This window comes from Leptidea sinapis, chromosome 31, assembly GCF_905404315.1.
Source record: "Leptidea sinapis chromosome 31, ilLepSina1.1, whole genome shotgun sequence".
Taxonomy (NCBI): Eukaryota; Metazoa; Arthropoda; class Insecta; order Lepidoptera; family Pieridae; genus Leptidea; species Leptidea sinapis.
The window spans coordinates 9,165,296-9,184,436 of NC_066295.1; the positions used below are offsets into that span (position 1 = coordinate 9,165,296).

At 35.0% G+C, this 19,141-nt stretch overlaps 1 protein-coding gene across 3 annotated transcripts in view; it reads left to right on the forward strand.

Moving 5' to 3' along the window:
* The window catches only part of LOC126974107 (G-protein coupled receptor moody), a 99,414-nt gene extending 84,143 nt beyond the window's left edge, over positions 1-15,271 (forward strand). Inside the window, exons 7-10 of one of the 3 annotated variants that reach the window (XM_050821524.1) lie at positions 4,285-4,438; positions 8,920-9,143; positions 10,751-10,894; positions 11,499-15,271. In XM_050821524.1, coding sequence (XP_050677481.1) covers positions 4,285-4,438; positions 8,920-9,143; positions 10,751-10,894; positions 11,499-11,614 — 638 coding nt within the window. In that variant the 3' untranslated portion in view covers positions 11,615-15,271. Of the gene's footprint in view, positions 1-4,284; positions 4,439-8,919; positions 9,144-10,750; positions 10,977-11,498 lie in introns of all 3 variants that reach the window. The other 2 variants (XM_050821523.1, XM_050821525.1) reach the window with 2 other exon arrangements.
* The last annotated feature ends 3,870 nt before the right edge of the window (positions 15,272-19,141 follow it).

Sequence of the window (19,141 nt, forward strand, 5' to 3'; positions counted from 1 at the left end):
TTTCGGTCTTAAGGTGTTCGCCGTAGCTAGTGAAATTCACAGATTCTCAGATATTTTGGGTTTTTCAAGAATCCTCAGCGGCACTGTAGCGTATCAATTACCATCAGCTGAACGTCCTGCTCGTCTCGTCCCTTATTTTAATTAAAAAAAACTTAAAGTTTAATTTTACTTGTACCAGTACCAAACATATCAGAATGAAAAATGCGACCGTAAGTTGGTCCGGTCGTGCTAAGTCGGTGATATATTTCAATTAGAAGGCCACCCTTTTTTAAATTAGATTTACTAGCTTACCTTCAGGCGTGGTTGAACAATTAAACAATTAAAAAGTTAAATAAAATTGTTTAAGTGTTTTCTAAGGTAACACACTACAGATTAATAATATTACCTCATACTAGGGACAAATACTTCTTGATATTACCACAGAATAAGGATGGATACTTACGTATTAAATATGAGTAACATTTGCTATACTAGTATGATCAAATTTAGTTAAGACCGTAATGTTATGTATAGACCCCGCCAATGATAAGAGAAATACATAATTCATAATTTTACCTACAATAAATAGTGTTTATTTTTAAAGTGAAAATTTCTAATGGCTGTCTGAGCTTTTAATTTTGTGCGTAAAATAATTGTAAGAAAACTGCTGTAATTACAGTTCAAATGTCAAAATAATTTAACAGAATATGAGTATTTTGCAGTTTTATTAGTGGAATAGCTATTTCTGCATCGCAGCGTTCCTTCAAAATAATTGACTGCAAGATGCCTCCTTAGTGGAATACCGATATTTTGTCAAAATTTTAATTGACATTTTTGACAGGCGTTGCAGTGCAGCTGCAGTTTTTTCGTGTCGATTTAAGTCCTGTTGCAAGAGAATAGTAACAGGATGATTTGATATGGTTTTATATATCTTTAAGTCCTCTGCATTAAGTAAGAATTTAAAAAATTAGATAACATGACGTGTGAATATCATTAATAAATAGAACTAATAGTAAAGGTCCTAAAATGGATCCTTGAGGAACACCGTATGTTACATTAATAGGACGAGACTCATAACCACTAATGACAATTTTCTGGGTACGGTTAGAAAGATAGGATGGAAATCAACGAAGCAGGTTGTCTTTTATGCCATTGTAGGAGATTTTCTGCAATAACACACACACACACACATATTAACTAATCAATATAATAATATTGATCATATTTATATATGCGATAATAAAAAGGAAGGTAGCCATTTTCTTAGCAAAGTCATATTCCAGTAGATTACGAAAGATTATACTTGAGTCCAACTTAAGCATACAAGCAGAACGATTAAAATGATTTATGTATGTAGTAAAGTCCTCTAATCTGCGAGTCGTATCATGATCCCGAGAACTTTGCAGACAGATATCAGGCCTAGCACCTATTAAACGGATATGATTATCAAACCTACAATCTCCAACTTAAGTGTCATATAATTATCGAAGTTATCCCGTAGTAGCTGATGCCCGCGACATCGACCGCGAAGCTATAAAGTAGCAAAAATAATATGCTAGCATCAAGCCTAATAACATTTTGTAAAGCAGTCAGTGAAAATTAAAACAGTATCCCATCACAAAACACTATATTAGGTACAGATTATACAATTATTATAGATCAATTATAACTTTATTGCTCAGTCTGGCCATAAATACTGTTACATTTAAAAATATTACATTTGAATTTGGAATCTGTCAGTTCTATATGATTGTTCATTGAGTTTTCTCATTTTGGCGCCAATACATGGTGCAATATTATGCGATATTAAAATGGAGTGGGGTGATAAAGAGAACCGAATCACTGTGATTAAATTAGACAAAGTAGGAATGGAGCCAAATGCAATTTTTAAAACTCTCCTTATCCTGGTATGGGTAAAATGTTTGTAATGTACCGCCCTATTAATAGGTACAATGAGACCTCCTCTGAGACAGAAAAAAATCTGGCCGGCCACGTAGTGTTCGTACGAAAAAGGTGTTCAAAGGAGTAAGGGAAGAATTCGAAGAAATCCTGTCCGAAAGGAAAATATTTTATCTTGGGAGATGAATATAGCACATGGAACCATGGCATGAGAGCAACAAAAAGTTTCTCATTCGGAAGGCATATTTCCTTAGAGAAGAAGTAGTAAGAAACTCTAAGGTTGCTCTTTTCAAAAAGAGATTAGGTGTTGCAAGTTCTTACTTTCAATTCAATTTCAAATCATTTGAATCACAATACATGCAAAGTGATGCAACAAAAACACTCAAACGTCAAACACTAAATGCCTTACACTAGAAAGTAAAAAAAAATGTAAACGAATAAGTAAAAACATGAGAGTTATTGAGTACAGTAGATTCATCAATCCACACACACCATAAAATAAATAAAGACATTATGCGAATCTTTCATTAGCTATTATATAAAAAAATATAATAACTTATTAATAATAAAATAAAATAAATAAAAAAAACATGAAGCTGACTTCCCGGTAACAGGACTATCTAGCCACCACAAGTAACGCGTGGACCAGCCATCGCCTCCGTCGACCCTATTTTAGGAAAAGGAACGACCCGCCCCACGTCACCGCCACAAGCAGCTTACTAACAACATACAACTTTAATCGCTATATATATACATAATACATTATCATTTATTTTGTTGTTGTTTGTATTATATATTTATTGATTGTATTAAATTTAAAAAGTTTTTGTCGCTTCACCAGCAGTGCTTCCAGGCTACGACACTACACGCGTTTCTTAAAAAAAGCGGATTCTGTCTTTGTATATACCAATTACCAGCAGATGACCAGAACGCTAGTTTGACAATTCTTTAAGAAATATTTACTCTAAGTAAAAATAAAAGTATACATTCGCTTTTCAAGACCTGAATAATAAATAAGCGATTGTTCAGTAAAAGGACATAAATTTCAGGCTTAACGCACTGCCTTCACTCGTTACAAACCAAAGGAGACGATACTGCACTTAACTATTGAATTAACTATATCTACTTGCGTTTATATTTTCTTGGGTACGATACTATCTCGAATCTACTCAAACAACTTTTCACAATACTCACCTTAATAAATACCGTATACTACTAAATAATACAATGAAGCGACATCTCTACGCAAAACGTTTCGAATCTGACCTGTATAAATACCACTGGATAGGCTGTTCCATATTATGTTTGACAGCAATTCTTTTCCGCCTATTTGAAGCGTCCAGAGAACTAATTTAGACGTATAATACAAATGGCTGCGAGATATGCGTATAGTACTCTGGATGTATTATTGCATTTTGAATTAATTACGTTCGTTTTCCGTGTTATTTATACTTCAGGAATCAACGTAATAAAGTACACATGTTTTTTGTAAATAGTTTTCCTATCGATGTTTGTTTAGCTGAGGTTGTCATCACTAGTTTTAGTACCGCAGACTCTCGCTACATGGCTAACAGCGCCAAAATGGCGAATATCAAACAGGCACAAAAGCACTTTGACAGCCGCCAGTCCAGTGGTAAATAGTATAGGCACTGACCTCTACTATTTACTAAATATACGCGTGTTCCTATCAGATTGAAATTTTATAATCCATAATTAAATTTAAAAATAATACGGGAACATTGCATCTCTTTTTATGAAAAAGAAAACTAAAACGAATAACATTTGAACACGTTACAAATAAATAAATTAAATTAAATTAAATGGTTCAATCAATGTTTAAGCTTTTTTTTAACAACAGTGGAAAATTTCAGTTCTAAACTATATAATAAAGATCATTGCCCTCCACTATTGTTGAATGAAAAAAAACATCAATTTTATCTTTGAAAAATTATGAATTAAGCTAAGATTAAGGATTGGTCTCCGCTACGCGCCAACTAGATACCGCACTACCTAAGAATTAAAGATTTTTTTATTACGGCAACTATTAGATGCTTGTATGCCATATTGACACTCAATGGCATCTTTAAATTTTTGTAACATACGCTTCGTGTTTTTAACATTGAAATTAATAAAATGCTTACTGATGATATGTGATCCCACTGTCTTTCTTATTTTTTGTAGTATTTGTTTTACAAAGTTTAACAGAACATGTGGCACGTCAACGTCACACATTGTTCAACACTGGCTCGAGTTCGCCCACTTGGACTCTCTTGCGACTACGCGGTATCTACTTGGAGCGCAGCGGAGACCAATCCTTAATCTAAGGAATTAAGATTGATTATTGTGAACCTATAGGTAATAAAAAGTATTATATTCTTATATTCAAATATTTCTATTGTATTCCAGGTAAGTTCGACTACGATGCTGAACTGGGTACGTGCTCAATAGTACCAGATGATAACGGCAACTCCGCGAAGACAGCACTCTTCGTGATAGCCTTCATTGTCCCAGCCTTCCTCATTCTGATATGTTACGCACGAATTTTCTGGGTTGTCCACAGGTATTTCTAGAATATTTTTTTAGTAAAATATTCGTAGTATATTAACTAATTAGTATACTAATTGATAATAAGTAAGCAATTTATTATTTAAACAAAACAAATCTTATAACTTTATTTACAATACTAAGACTACATAAAGTTAAAACTATCATTACGTGGAAGCGAAATAGTTGCCAGCGCTTGGGCTTCCAGTAGCCTTGTTGAGGCGCGGAGATAGTATTTTGAACATTCTCCGCGCCTCTGGGCCCCACAGGCCAAGTGTCTCGACACCAAACGGCACAAAGATGTATGACTCACTGAGACCAACATATTTGTGACCTTGCTGTCTTCGGCAGTCGAAGCAGCAGCCCCAGCACCAACTGACGTAATAATTGATAATTAGATCCACGGAGACGCGGGGCGTGAATTGGTTTTCTAGCAAGGCACTGTAGATCCAACTAAAAGTAATAATAGCGCTTTACTCCGACAGTACAACATAAGTTGTATAAAACGCTGCTTGCTTCGTATATGAAATCTGTTAGTTTATTTAGGTTCATAACGAGGTTGGCACTGCCTACGATTCTTGTTCTGAGAGCAATAAAAAAAACGTCCATCGCGGAACGCCTGACAGAAGTTGTAACTTAAACTAAATCTAAGTTGAACTATTTAATAATGAAATTGTTTGACTTTAGAAAAGCCTAGGTTATTACTTATATTTAATGTTTATTATATATGATAATGTAAGGAAAGGTTATTTATTAATTAAAAATGCGGGTTGCACTCCGGCAGTGCCTGCAGAAGTGAAAACTTGAACATTAACGTTGTGCATTTTTGAATATTTTGGAATGGTTAGGGAATAATTTTGCATGAACTGCTTTATTTATCAGTATAAAAGTACAAGCATTAATGTGACTGAATACAATATACATTATTGCGCTATCGTACACAAAAATGACAATTTATATAACATAAAAAATTAAACACTTAAAATATATTATAATTATTTACATTTAAACGTTTATCTCTCAGAAAAATCAACTTTTATCCATAATTTTCAACAATTGTCTTACGAATTTTCGATCAGGTCACGTATCCTGACGCGAGTTTAACATTTTATACCACTCCCAAGAAAAGTGCTCAACGCCGCTAAAGAAGTTTTTACTTCAAAATAAAATCTTTTATTTATCATAAAATATATTTAAATCTTAGTTACAATTCTTGAATATATTATGTACATTTTTTTTATGAAAATAAGGGCTCAGACGAGCAGGACGTTCAGCTGATGGTAATTGATACGCCCTGTCCATTACAATGCAGTGCCGCTCAGGATTCTTGAAAAACCTCCAAAAACTCTGAATGGCACTACAACTGCGCTCGTCACCTTGAGACATAAGATGTTAAGTCTCATTTGCCCAGTAATTTCACTAGCTACGGCTCCCTTCAGACTGAAACACAGTAATGCTGACACATAACTGCTTCACGGCAGAAAAAGGGGGCCGTTGTGGTACCCATATCTAGCCGGCATCCTGTGCAAAGGAGCCTCCCACTGGTGATTAAGTGTATGTACATTATTAGTATAATTATTTCATCTAGCTGGAGCCTGCGTAATGCTGCCTTATGCGTGAGAGAAAGGGAAGCCAACAGACTGGCGCCGTAACGCGTTACGTTACGAAGCGGCTTACCCTTCCATAAGAAGTTATCACTTATTACGCACAACAAAGGAATGTGGCAGACAAGTAGTCAGTAGTTCTTCATCATTAATTGAACTTTAGTATTATGTGGTTTGAATGAGTTAGAGCCAATTTCTAAATTCAATCGCAGTCCTAAATTGTCGAGCCGAGATTCGAGAATAATATTTTAATTAACATCCTGCTCCTGGCATTTCTATAATCGATCAACGGAAAGTTTTGATGATCTCCGTTTTCGGCAAATCTGTGGAATGACGTAATTATATTTTGTCCTTGATAGTCTGAATGTGACAGATACACATTTTCTATTACATAGATAAATATACTATTTATTTATTTGGAAACAAATATATATATCCTTAAACATAAAGTAGATAAAGTAAAAATAGAAATATGGACACAAGGATGTCTCCTTAAACAGTTTCACTAAGTACACTTAATATTTAAATTTACACTTAAATTACACTTAGTTGCAGACAGCCAGTTAATAAATAAATCTAACATAATGCAGTTGTAGACATTGTTACAATTTAGATGAAATTACGTGATTTCTAACTTACTCTGTTGTTGCCAGGATTTGTTTTATTCTGAGTTTGTAAGTTTTAGAGGAACACGAAAACATATCTACATCATTAAATCTAGAGTTATGGAGAGCAAACATTCTGTGCAGTGGCGTACGTATACCAGTATTTGTCCTGGTGTTTGAGAGATACTAGCATTTAGATAGACAGAGTGTGCGAGAAAGAACTTCTCTAACGGAGATACATCAAGATAGAAAAGGTAAGCAATATTGTTACTGTAACCGATTTTGATTTACAAGACGTCAACAGTCAGCCACGTACGTAATTAGCACCTTAACATGGTTATGTTATCACTTATCATACAATCAGCGGCGTGCATTGGTTTTCTCGCTTCTTTTCTGTGGATTTAACTTCGATCTAAGTCGTAGTTGAGCTTTGGAATATGCAAAGATATCTTACGATAGGCATTTGGTATCTAGCGTAAGGAAAAATTTTTTGAGTTGGTGTTAAATAGATGTTTTGATATAAAATAATGGAACCAAATTAAACAACTTTAACACCAGTCCTATATTTAGGTTTATAACGACGTAGGCACTGCCTAATTGCCTATATAATATGCACGCTCCTGCAAACAGTATTCTAAGTCAGCCATGATCTTGGAATTAAAACTTAAAGCGCTTATTTTGGTGTAAAAATTTGGATGTTTTCTAGTATATATTTCAAGTTTGTATACCGAAGCACGGCACTGTTAGAATATTAACGTTTTGCAACTGAAGTTTGCTGACTATTTATTTTATTTTGCAAGTACATAAATATATTTTTTCTGTAAAATAAAAAGTTATTTAATACACTGTTACCCCACAGTATGACACAGTTGTCAAACCATGTTTGTACAGAAGCGTGGTACTGCCGTTTTTAAATTTCGAAACTTTTTAGTTTTATTAGAGAATTTATGTACATTTTGATAATTTTGACTTATTTTTTTTTTTGAATATGTAATTTAAAAATTAATATTATAATCAATTAAATAATATTAATACCTACCTAACACATTGTAATTTTTCTTGTCTACTACATATTTAGTACTTCAGCTGTACACATCTAAGTATTTCTTAATAGCAAAGTTCTTAATTAAACCGTTCTTTGGGAACTAATATCAGAGTGTCAATTGTATAAAATATTATACACATACATATACATAAATATAAACAATATGTTATGTTTTTAAAGTGATATTCTCACTTATAGGATTAATACACAAATAAAATTTGAAAAACAAAACTTTATAAACGATGTGGGACTCGAACAAACGACCTCCGGCGTTCCGTGCCGGTGCTCTAACCAACTGAGCTAACCGTTCGAGTACCGCCTCGTTACAAAATTCTGTTTGCTTTGTTCAACTCTCAGGTTGTGGCTTCATCTACAGGATCTACTTTACAGTTGATAACCTGCTCAACCCCAATACTTGCATATAAGAAAATATTGTTCGAGTCCCGCATCGTTCATAAAGTTTTGTTTTTCAAATTTTATTTGTATACATAGATATGTTGCATAATTACATATATGTATAAACACAATAGAGTTAAAACTCGATTTAATACAATATGGTAATTTTGAAATATCAGACTTGGACTGTGCCACCATCTTAATAGAAACTGTATGATTTTACGAGCGGGACCTCGTAAAATCTATTAAAGTATGAAAACGGCGCACTATTTATATACGTCTCATAAAGATAGCAAAGTTGATAGGTTGACCAAATAAACGCACGAGAAGGTCGTTTCATCTTGAATAAATATAACAATAAATTGAATGAATATAAGATATAATAGTGATTTACTAGTGGGAGGCTCCTTTGCACAGGATGCCGGCTAGATTATGGGTACCACAACGGCGCCTACTTCTGCAGTGAAGCAGTAATGTGTAAGCATTACTGTATTTCGGTCTGAATGGCGCCGTAGCTAGTGAATTTACTGGGCAAATGAGACTTAACATCCTATGTCTCAAGGTGACTTATTTTCATAAAAAAAAGTGATAAACAGTGTCAGAGTCCAATATTTTTTGGAAATTAATTCATTTTTCAATATTGATGCCTTGAAAATTATTTTTGTTGTCTATTAAACCATTTCTCTCTTGGAGTCTCGTGTCGGATTTCTTCCTCGTGTAGATCCCGTATATACGTTCACAAAAATCGTCACTTTTTGCTCTTAATAGTGACTTTCATTATTATAGCACTAGAAATAAGGGATTGCTTGTAACTAATTCTAGTAAATAAATCTCGTTCACTTCACAGCTCAGAGCAACGTATGCGGGAACACCAGCGGTCGCAGGCAAATCAGAACACGCTGAACAACGGAACCACAAAGAGATCCACCATCAAGGACACCCGGGAGACGAAGGCACGACGAAACGAATGGAGGATCACCAAGATGGTGCTCGCTATCTTCCTCTCCTTCCTCGTGTGCTACCTGCCGATCACCATAGCGAAGGTTGCTGATAGTCATGTACACTACCCTGGTAAGAATCTCAAGAACAAATACTTGGTATTTTATACAAGGCAATAATTATAATAATAATAAGCCTTTAATTAATTCCAACTACCTTCAAATACATAATAATATTATCTTAAGACTACGCGTATAATATAAAAGTTATGTTATTGGAACCCCACTGTGGGTATAGGCCTCCTCCAGCTTACTCCATGTATCCCTCGTCTGTGCTTTTCCTCTCCATTCTTTTCCTACTATTTTTATTATACAATCAACCTATCTGTTTCTTGGGCAGCCTCTTTTTCTTTTGCCAGATAGTCCTTCCCCAATTGTCTTTTCTACTGTCCATCTTTTGTCTATGAATCTCGCTACATCACCTACCCAGCGCCACTTTAGTGTTACACCGTACTCAAGAGCGAGGCAATAATTAATAATAATTAATTCCCTTCCACATTATCTCTGTACGTCGCTGGAACGTGAAGCCCCTTCCCGTTATCTTTCACCCCCTTACGATCGTCCTGTTACGTCAGTACGGCTTGCAGTTTCACTAGCGTGAGGTATATGTCGTGATATTTTCGTGCTATTGTTATTTTTTTAAGTTTGTAAAGTGTCTTTTCGCGCGTGGACTGCATGTCGGCTTTTGAATATATTTTCAAGAATGTTACTATGAAATTATAGTTACAAATTTTAACAGCTCCAATTATTGCAAATTATTTTAATATCAGGCAGCGGTTGTCTAAAAGCGACTTAAATTATTATCGTACGCTGTCTAAAGTGATAATTAATTATTGTAAGCGATAATGTCAACCGCACTGGTAGTTTATTCAAAGAGATTAGTTATCTAGTCTGCAGTAAGGAAAGGATTAATTAACTCTCAAGGCAGCTCCTATTTCCGATAGTTCATGTATCGTTACAAAGTTACTTACACATTTTAGACGTTTATATATCGTCCCTATTCTGCGTATGTTAGTCTATGCTAGAAATGCTTTCAAATTAAGTTTTCCAAGAGCTGGTTGTAAACCTCATTCCTGGCGCCGATTTCAATTACAAGATCAAGTATGTAGATATACCGATGATTCTAGCGCTCTACAAAGTGCAGGTCCGGCCAAATATAAAGAATTCCTTTCATCTCTGGTTTGGCGCACCCCAGTATCAGCTCGAACCATTTGATCGCGTGTCTTTTACCGCATTTATAACGGGGAGTGTTCTGAAGAGCTGTTTCACCTGATTCCTGCCACCGAATCCCACCTTCGCACGACACGCCACATGTTAGGATATCATCCCCACCCTCTTGATGTGCGGCGTTCCTCCACCGTGCGGTTTTGAAGGAACTTTCTTCCACTTACAACAAAGCTGTGGAATGAGCTTCCTTGTGCAGTGTTTCCGGGAAGATACGACATGGGTACCTTCAGAAAAGCTTTACACACAATACGGGCAGGCAGATATATACATATAGATAGCTATATGTAAGTTATCTATCAAACATTCCCATAAAAAGTAGAAGAAAACCTTGTTTCTTACCTTGTTGCTAAATGTCTGCGGCGTGTTTGTCCGATTTTTCCCAAAAAAAATAGATTTGCTGCCGATTTTCCTCTGCTTATCCATGAAAACTTAACTGATGTATTTTGTCAACAGTGTTTCACATAGCCGGCTACCTGCTCCTATACGCAAGTGCCTGCGTGAACCCTATAATCTACGTTATAATGAACGCGCAGTACCGGGCGGCGTACGCGGCTGCCTTGTGCTGCCCTCTGTCGCGAATCTCGGGCTTAACCAGCGGTGCGTATCCTTCATCGCCCGCATGCCAACATATCAGGACTGAACGCACGACGGCGGTCGCTTCTTATATACGATCATGAAGGTATAAGATACTCGCTGATATCTAGGGCAGGGATGGCGAACTTACGATACTCCTAAAAGCATGCGACATTACATTTTACGGCCAAAATAACAATTATCATCAGTAAAAAGTTACAGAGGCTAAAGTTATGTGCATTATGGATTAGTTCTTACAGTCAAGATTCTTTTTTGGCATGTCATGGCTATATTTCATAAAAGTAGTCCGTATCCCAGTGTTGTTTCCTCATTCCTGACCTAGGTTATAAGGTTTAGGGTAGATAGAAGATTTAAATAAAATAATTCAGGGAAGATCAGGTATATTCAAATAAAGTTTAAGTCGTCAGTAATTTACATTGGTCATTATCATGTTGTTTCATTAATTAGTCAATAATTAAATAAAATTCATAAACAATCGTCATAATTACAATATAATAAATCATGTTATACCTGTACTAAGCTTTAATATTCATTTTCATTGCAGAATGTCTTCATATTTTTGTCAAATTATCTAAATCACTAGTAATTAGTATTTAATTCCTTTTAGAGAAATGGAACGAGCGTCACGGCTACAGCTTCAGCAACACACGAACGGTGCTCAGCCAAGTGTCACTGGACGAATCGAGGACAGAACCTCGGGGCACTACTATCCCCCGCAAGTAATTATGGCCAGCCCCGTTCCGGTTCGGCCAATAGCCTTTCGGCCGAAGACAGACACCGCTATAGGTTCGCAACGGAATTTAAAAACTACGAGATTCGAAATCGATATCGATAAAATCTAGCAGCTTGCCGCTTGATGTTGATGTACCATAGACAATGCCAAATATTTTTGTAAATGTTAATATCATTATACACTAAAAACTAAGTATGTTTTTTTGCCAAAGGTATTTAACAGTTTGTAATAATGGAACTAAATGAAATGTTTACCCGTATTAATGAACTTTTTTTTTTCTTATTTATAATAATAGGTGATGGGCCAACGGTCCATGTGTATATTTCCCATAATGAGCCAAATGTGACTAACATTTTAATTAAATTATAATAAACATATTTGGACACTGATTTTAGTAAGTATGTTATATAAATGAATTATTTAATAATTATTAAAAAGATTGAATTTATTCCGTCCACACCGAGCGACAAGCTGCCAACAGAAATATTGTAAAATAATTAAGTACCTTTGTAACTAATTTATTTTTTTTAAAGTTAAGGGTATTATTGTATATTGTATTATAAGATAAGAAAAAATCTCCCTACAAGAGCAATTATTTTATAATTATGTGCCTACTTACTGCATTATGTTAAGTTTCATGTTACATAGCTACTTTTGAACAAAATGAATTAGTAAGTTTTTAGCATTTAGCCTAGTTAGCAGTTACTTTGATGATGCAGTAGTCTACTTTTAGAACTTCATTTATATAGAAACTTAGGCTGATATCTATACAGTTTACTTAGACTTTGCTTAGGCTTTACTTATGTAAATCTTACCTGAATTCAAGCTTAGTGTAATCTTATGATTATAATATCTTATTACAACGAGACTTAACATCTTATGTCTCGAGGTGACGAGCGCTATTGTATTACCGCTCAGAAATTTTGTGTTTTTCAATAATCCTGAGCGGCACTGCATTGTAATGGGCAGGACGTATCAAATATCATCGACTGAACTTCCTGTTCCTCTCGTCCCTGAACTTATGTAATTAAACATAAAAAAATCTTTGTAAGTTTAATCTTTTTAATGTTATTTGACAATTTGCTAAGACAAAACTAAAGTGCGCGGTTTATTAACATTCTCCATTTTTCTTAAACAATTATAACAACAACAATAAAAATATTATATTATTGAGATAAAATTGCTAGCGAATTTTGAAAGGAAATAAACTAAATTTACAAAAAAATAAGTAGCCATAAACCATCTAGGATAAATTTCGCATCGAATGGTGGTAGTTTCATGTCGATACGATCAGTGGTTTAGGCGTGAAAGAGCCTCAAACAAATACCATTTTCATTATATATATAAAATGTAATAAATTTTTATGGAACTTGACAGTTATGAAGACACAGGGAATTGTCCATTTCTGGTTTCTTCGGCTTACAGTCTATGTTTTTCCTAAGTCGTTGTTATGGTGGGCTTAAGTGGAAGCTAAGTTTAAGCTTAGTTCGTACTCAAAGCGATTTTTATAAATACGGACTTTGACTCACTAGATAAGTCCAAGCAAAGTCTAAGTACTAGCTCTATAGATCTCAGCCAAGGTCTTTGTGATATTTTGCATATAAAAAAATATATTTTAGAACGGTAATCATAATTTCCGTATAACCACAGTCCACAACGTAACTAATATCTATAAGCTCTTTTTTTAATCTCCATTATATAATATAATTTCAAATGAAATCGAGTCAATATTTTAGCTTTTTATAATAATAAAATTTAATTTAATAGTACAGCTACTTTAAATTAAATCTTATAAAAGCGGATAACTTAAGTTATAATATAGGTATCTCTTATTAATTGTTGGTGTATGTATGTTATGTTGTAGATAGCTCATTTTGGTATTTATTTTGAGGTTAGTAAAAACCCACCTGACTCGACATCCATTCCATATTATTAACATGATATTAGTTAGAATTAAAATATAATAAGACAACTAGATTTTACTCGTCAACTTTTTATAAAGATTAAAAAACTAATTTTAAATAATAACCAAGTGCCTTTCTGCACCTGCTGTTGTGGAGCCTTCAGTCCTCGAGCGTTGGAACAGGGATGGGACTTTGTCATATTTCCGTCTGCTTGTTATCAGCATGTAGTCGATTATTAACAAACTGAACTTTTGATTGGTTATTTCTGAACTTGACGTCTTTATGACGTCACCAAGATGGCGGCCTATCTCTGTCTCAACGCGCGGGTATTATATTATGCTAGTAGTTTTTACGTACCTACTTAACTCGTTAAGGGCCTACCTTCAAAAATGCCATATTTACTTCCTTCGATAATGATGTGATCAAGAGTTCTAGTTTCTTGATACATTATTTTTGACCAGTGCTGCCTTGAAAACAAGCCTCAAGGAAATTCCTTTACGTGACGTTTTTAACCGCTCCATTACTAAACAACGCATAATTTACCTACATTATTTTATTATATTCTATTTACATTACATAAATTGAAAAAATATATTATTATTAATAATAATTAAATCTTGCTGAGTTGACTTACTTCTGGGCTATTTTCGCCCAATTGCTATTTCTTTTACCTCGTATTAAGGTGAAAGACATTATGCGTTTAAGCTATGTCTATATTACATTGACATTTTTGAATGTATGCCCTTAATAACTTTGCTCTCTATTCTCCACGTAAAAACTAATATTTTAATAACAGGGCGAAGACCATAGACAATTATTGATGTTCTGTAAATAGAGCACCAATTTGAAATTTATTAATCTAAAATTGGAAAGGTTAGGAAATAGGAAAGTTACTTTGTTTATCTACTTTATAAATTCGCTACCGAGTATGTGCGAATCTCGTAGAAAGCGAATACCACTTTTATTATGACTTTCCCGCGTTTATTTGTAAGTTTTTTTTTATGATATTAAGGGACAGGTTCAGCTGATGGTAATTGATACGCCCTGCCCATAACAATGCAGTACCGCTCAGGATTCTTGAAAAACCCAAAAATTCTGAGCGGCACTACAATTGCCCTCGTCACCTTGAGACATACGGTGTTAACTCTCATTTGCCCAGTAATTTCACTCGCTACGGCGCCCTTCAGACCGAAACACAATAATGCTTACACATGATAAAATGAGAATTATCACAATTTTTTTTTTTATTTATTTAGTGAGAATTATTGACAACATTGTATTGACAATGTTGTCAGCGATATAGTCCACATTTTGTATATTTTTTTTTATTCTCAGAAATAACTATATGCCAACTTTTTTTGTAAGGCTGTAAATCTTAGAATATGTAAATGTTCTTAACTAATTATACTCTTTGTAAACCATCGCTTGTTAATGAAATACGACGTAAGGATTAATGTATTTGGAAACATTCCGTTTTATTTAAAATAAAAAAAGACCATGTTAACCAATGTAACCAAAGAATTGGTATTTTAGTAGTCTTGATATATAATTTAATTATACGATAGGATAGGTATTTGTATCAATAATTTTACTATTTATTAAAATGCCATATATGAGATTTGTAGATAATGTTAAAACAAATTGTAATTTAATAAAAGAATATGGTTTGTATAATGGTATCCTAATTATTATAAAATTGACAATAAGACTTGAAGTTGTTAAAATAAAAAATTTATGATTTTTTTTTTACTTATCCTTACTTATGCTAATGAAAAGTAGAGGTAAGGTATGCTATCTAACAGGAGGCAATTGACGCCCTATAAATAAAAATAGCTATATAAATATGTAGGTACATAATATAATATTTTGCAACGACACAAATATCTAATGCGTTGGTCATATTATTACCTACTTGTATATTCTCGTATATTTTTTACTCAAAATAGGATTTCAAATCGAAAATTTATCATTATAATGGAAAAGGACGACAAACGAGCGTACAGGTCACCTGGTGTTAAGTGATCACCACCGCCCACGTTCTCTTGCAACACCAGAGGAATCACAGCAGCGTTGCCACCCTTTAAGGAAGTTGTACGCGCTTTTTTTGAAGGTACCTATGTCGTACCTTCCCGGAAACACCGCAAAAGGAAGCTCATTCCACAGCTTTGTAGTACGTGGAAGAAAGCTCTTTGAAAAGTGCTCTGAGAGGACAGCAACACATCCAGATGGTGGAGATGATATCCTAATTTGTGGCGTGTCATGTGAAGGTGGAATTCGGCGGCAGGAATCAGGTGAAACAGCTCTTCAGAATACTCCCCGTGATAAAAGAAGTAGAAACACACAATGAAGCGACGTCTCTACGCATACGAGCACTGGTAACCTGACAACTCATACTGGGGTGCGTCAGACCATAGATGACAACAATATGTAGCGGACCTGCGCTTTGTAGAGCGCTAGAATTTGGACCGGCTTGAAGTATTACCGTGCTCTATTTATGACGCCCAGCGTCTTCGCAGCCAATTTGGCTTTGCCTTCCAGGTGGCAACGGAATTGGCTATCGCTCGAGATTGCGAGACCTAGTACTCCGATACTAGGCGAGGCTTTAAGGGAAGTGTTGTAGAAGAGCGGTGATACGACAAATGGGGGTTTTTTAGTGGTAAACGCGAAAATTAAATTGGACAAGGTTCAACTTACCCCATTCCGCGACCTTCTTAAGAGAGGACTCAATAGAAGACACAAGTTTCTCCCGGCACTGGTCGACGATTTCCCGAGAGAGACCCGTGTATACGGCATCACCAGTGCTGTCGTCTGCATAGCAATGTATGTTAGAGGTGTCCATCAACCCATTGATATGCAGAAGAAACAGTGTGGGAGACAGCACACAGCCTTGGGGCACTCCAGCGTTCACAGGCTTCAAGTTTGAGCAAAAGCCGTCGACAACGACCTGTATGCTGCACCCAGTGAGGAAGCTGGAGGTCTACTTGTAGTTTATACATACTCGGGAAGCCCAAATGATGGAAGTTTTGAGAGAAGCGCCATGTGCCATACACGATCAAAGGCCTTCGCTATATCCAGGCAAAATGCCAGCTTTTCCCCTTGCTTTCGATAGCCGCCGCCCATCTATGTGACATATTATACCAGAAGATCTCCATCCGACCGACCATGGTGAAAGCCGTACTGTCGGGGTTAATTATGCTCTCCATGATTTTGGAGAGCAGGGAAGTAATAGCAGTGGGCCTGTAGTTTGCCAGATCCGAAAATTCCTGTCGATGCTCTTTGAGCAGATATATGCAGGCAAAACAGTGGCTTATTGTTACAAAGAACAGATTTCAACGACGCAGAACAACCACAAAATTTTAATAGTATATATTCGTCTTGATAATTTAAATCTGTCAAACTTTGTAATAGGAAATACATGTATGTTTTTTATCGAGGAGGAGGAATAACAAAGCAGCAACTGACTCCCTAAAAAAGGAACAGATATCAATGAAGAAGCAAATATCTGATCTGACTAACAAAGCGACTACAACCGATATTAAAATTCACACAATTGAATCTGATATTATGGGAATGAAAAACAACACGATTGCGAGTACCATCATCTGCAATGAAAACTTTCTTCATGAATTACAGGACCGTTACTCTAGGGAAAAAAATATTATCTTGATGGGTATATCGGAATGTAACTCTACGAACACTAAGGAGGGCCGCTTATATGATATGAAGGAGGTAACCAATATCACAAATAGCCTATTAGAGGACTGCCCAAAACCTATCAGAATATTTCGACTTGGGAAGTATAATGCAAAAAAAGACCGTAGCATCAAAGTTTGCTTCGAATTTTCCCATACCGCGAAACTGCTACTTCGTAATAAAGATAAATTAAGTAAGAACATAAAAATCTACTCAGATCAAACACCAGCGCAACAAAAATACTTGAAAGATTTGAAAACTGAACTAGCGCAGCGTAAAGCTAATGGAGAAAACAACATCACAATAAAGTATGTCAAGGGTTTACCAAAAATTATTGAAATCAATGATTCAAAAAACTAAATATGACAACCAAACTCAATACCCGCAATGCAAACTCAAACAGTGAAGACACAATGACATATCAAGTAGTTGACACATACCAAAATGTACTTACCTGTAAATCAACTCTTAACTTTTTCTACGCCAACGTAAGAAGCATATGTAGTCCGGGTAAATTTGACGAACTCATCTGTATCCTACATTCCTTTAAAAAATGTATACACATAGTCCTACTAACTGAAACCTGGATAAGGTCGGATACACAAGTACAACAATTTCGAATTCAAAACTATACTCATTACTATAATATCAGACCAGATATCATCGGAGGCGGTGTATCCATATATGTGCATAACAACTTAAAACACGACATAACTACATCATTATATGTCGGTGGAAATAACTACCTATCCATATATCTCCACAAATATGCACTCACAGTTGGGGTTGTGTATAAGCCTGGACACACAAATTTTAATGACTTTCTTTGTGACTATCAGGAACAACTTCTTAAACAAAAGAGAACTATCATCTTTGGAGATACAAACATCGACTTGTTAAGCTCTGACAGTACAACTAGACGTTACAGTAGCATGCTTATGGAATCCGGCTATAAACTGATTAACAAAATTGATCCAAAATACTGTACACGTGAGACTGAAACCACTAGAACAATCATAGACCACATTTCTACAAATCTAAAGAAAGACAATTTTCATACAGCTATCATTGAGTCATCCTTATCAGACCATAAGAATATCTATACAGAACTAAAAAGAATACGACCACCAAAGAAACAAATAGTTCAATACGAGTCTATAGATTTTGCGAAATTGTATAAAACGGTTGAATCGACAATTTTAGAAGTCAATACTCCTGATTACACACTATTTGATGAGTACATTAAAAAGATGATCTCCGAAAATAAAATATACAAATACAAAACACTTAATCAGCCACAAAATGAATGGATCAACAGACAGATATTAGCAGGAATTAATGAAAGAAATCAATTATGGTGTAGACTAAAACAACACCCTAACAATAGTCAACTAGAAAAAGATTTTAAAACAAAAAGAGACAACCTAGCACAAATAATAAGGAAGACAAAAGAAAAATATTACTACGGAGAATTCTCAAAATTCACAAATAACCCGAAAAAAATGTGGAAATTAATCAATACCCTTTCTAATAACAAAACTGTTAATAGTTGTGCTCCTCCAAACCTAACCTCTGAAAACGGCACTGTTACTACGGACGCAATAGAGGTATGCGAAATTTTTAACAATTTCTTTGCAAATATAGGGACAAATTTGGCTAACAAAATACCTAAACAGTTTCATAATAGTAACACATACACACTACCCATAGTTAACCACAACACCAAACATCATAATTTGTCTCAATTTACTCCGTGTACCATAAATGAGGTTTCCAAAATTATAGACAACTTAGACCCCAACACGAGTACAGGACTGGATGGTATAAGTACCAAAGCCATAAAATGTATCAAAAATCTTATAATAAATAAATTAACAAAATGTCTAAATCAACTTTTGGCTGAAGGTATCTTTCCGGACA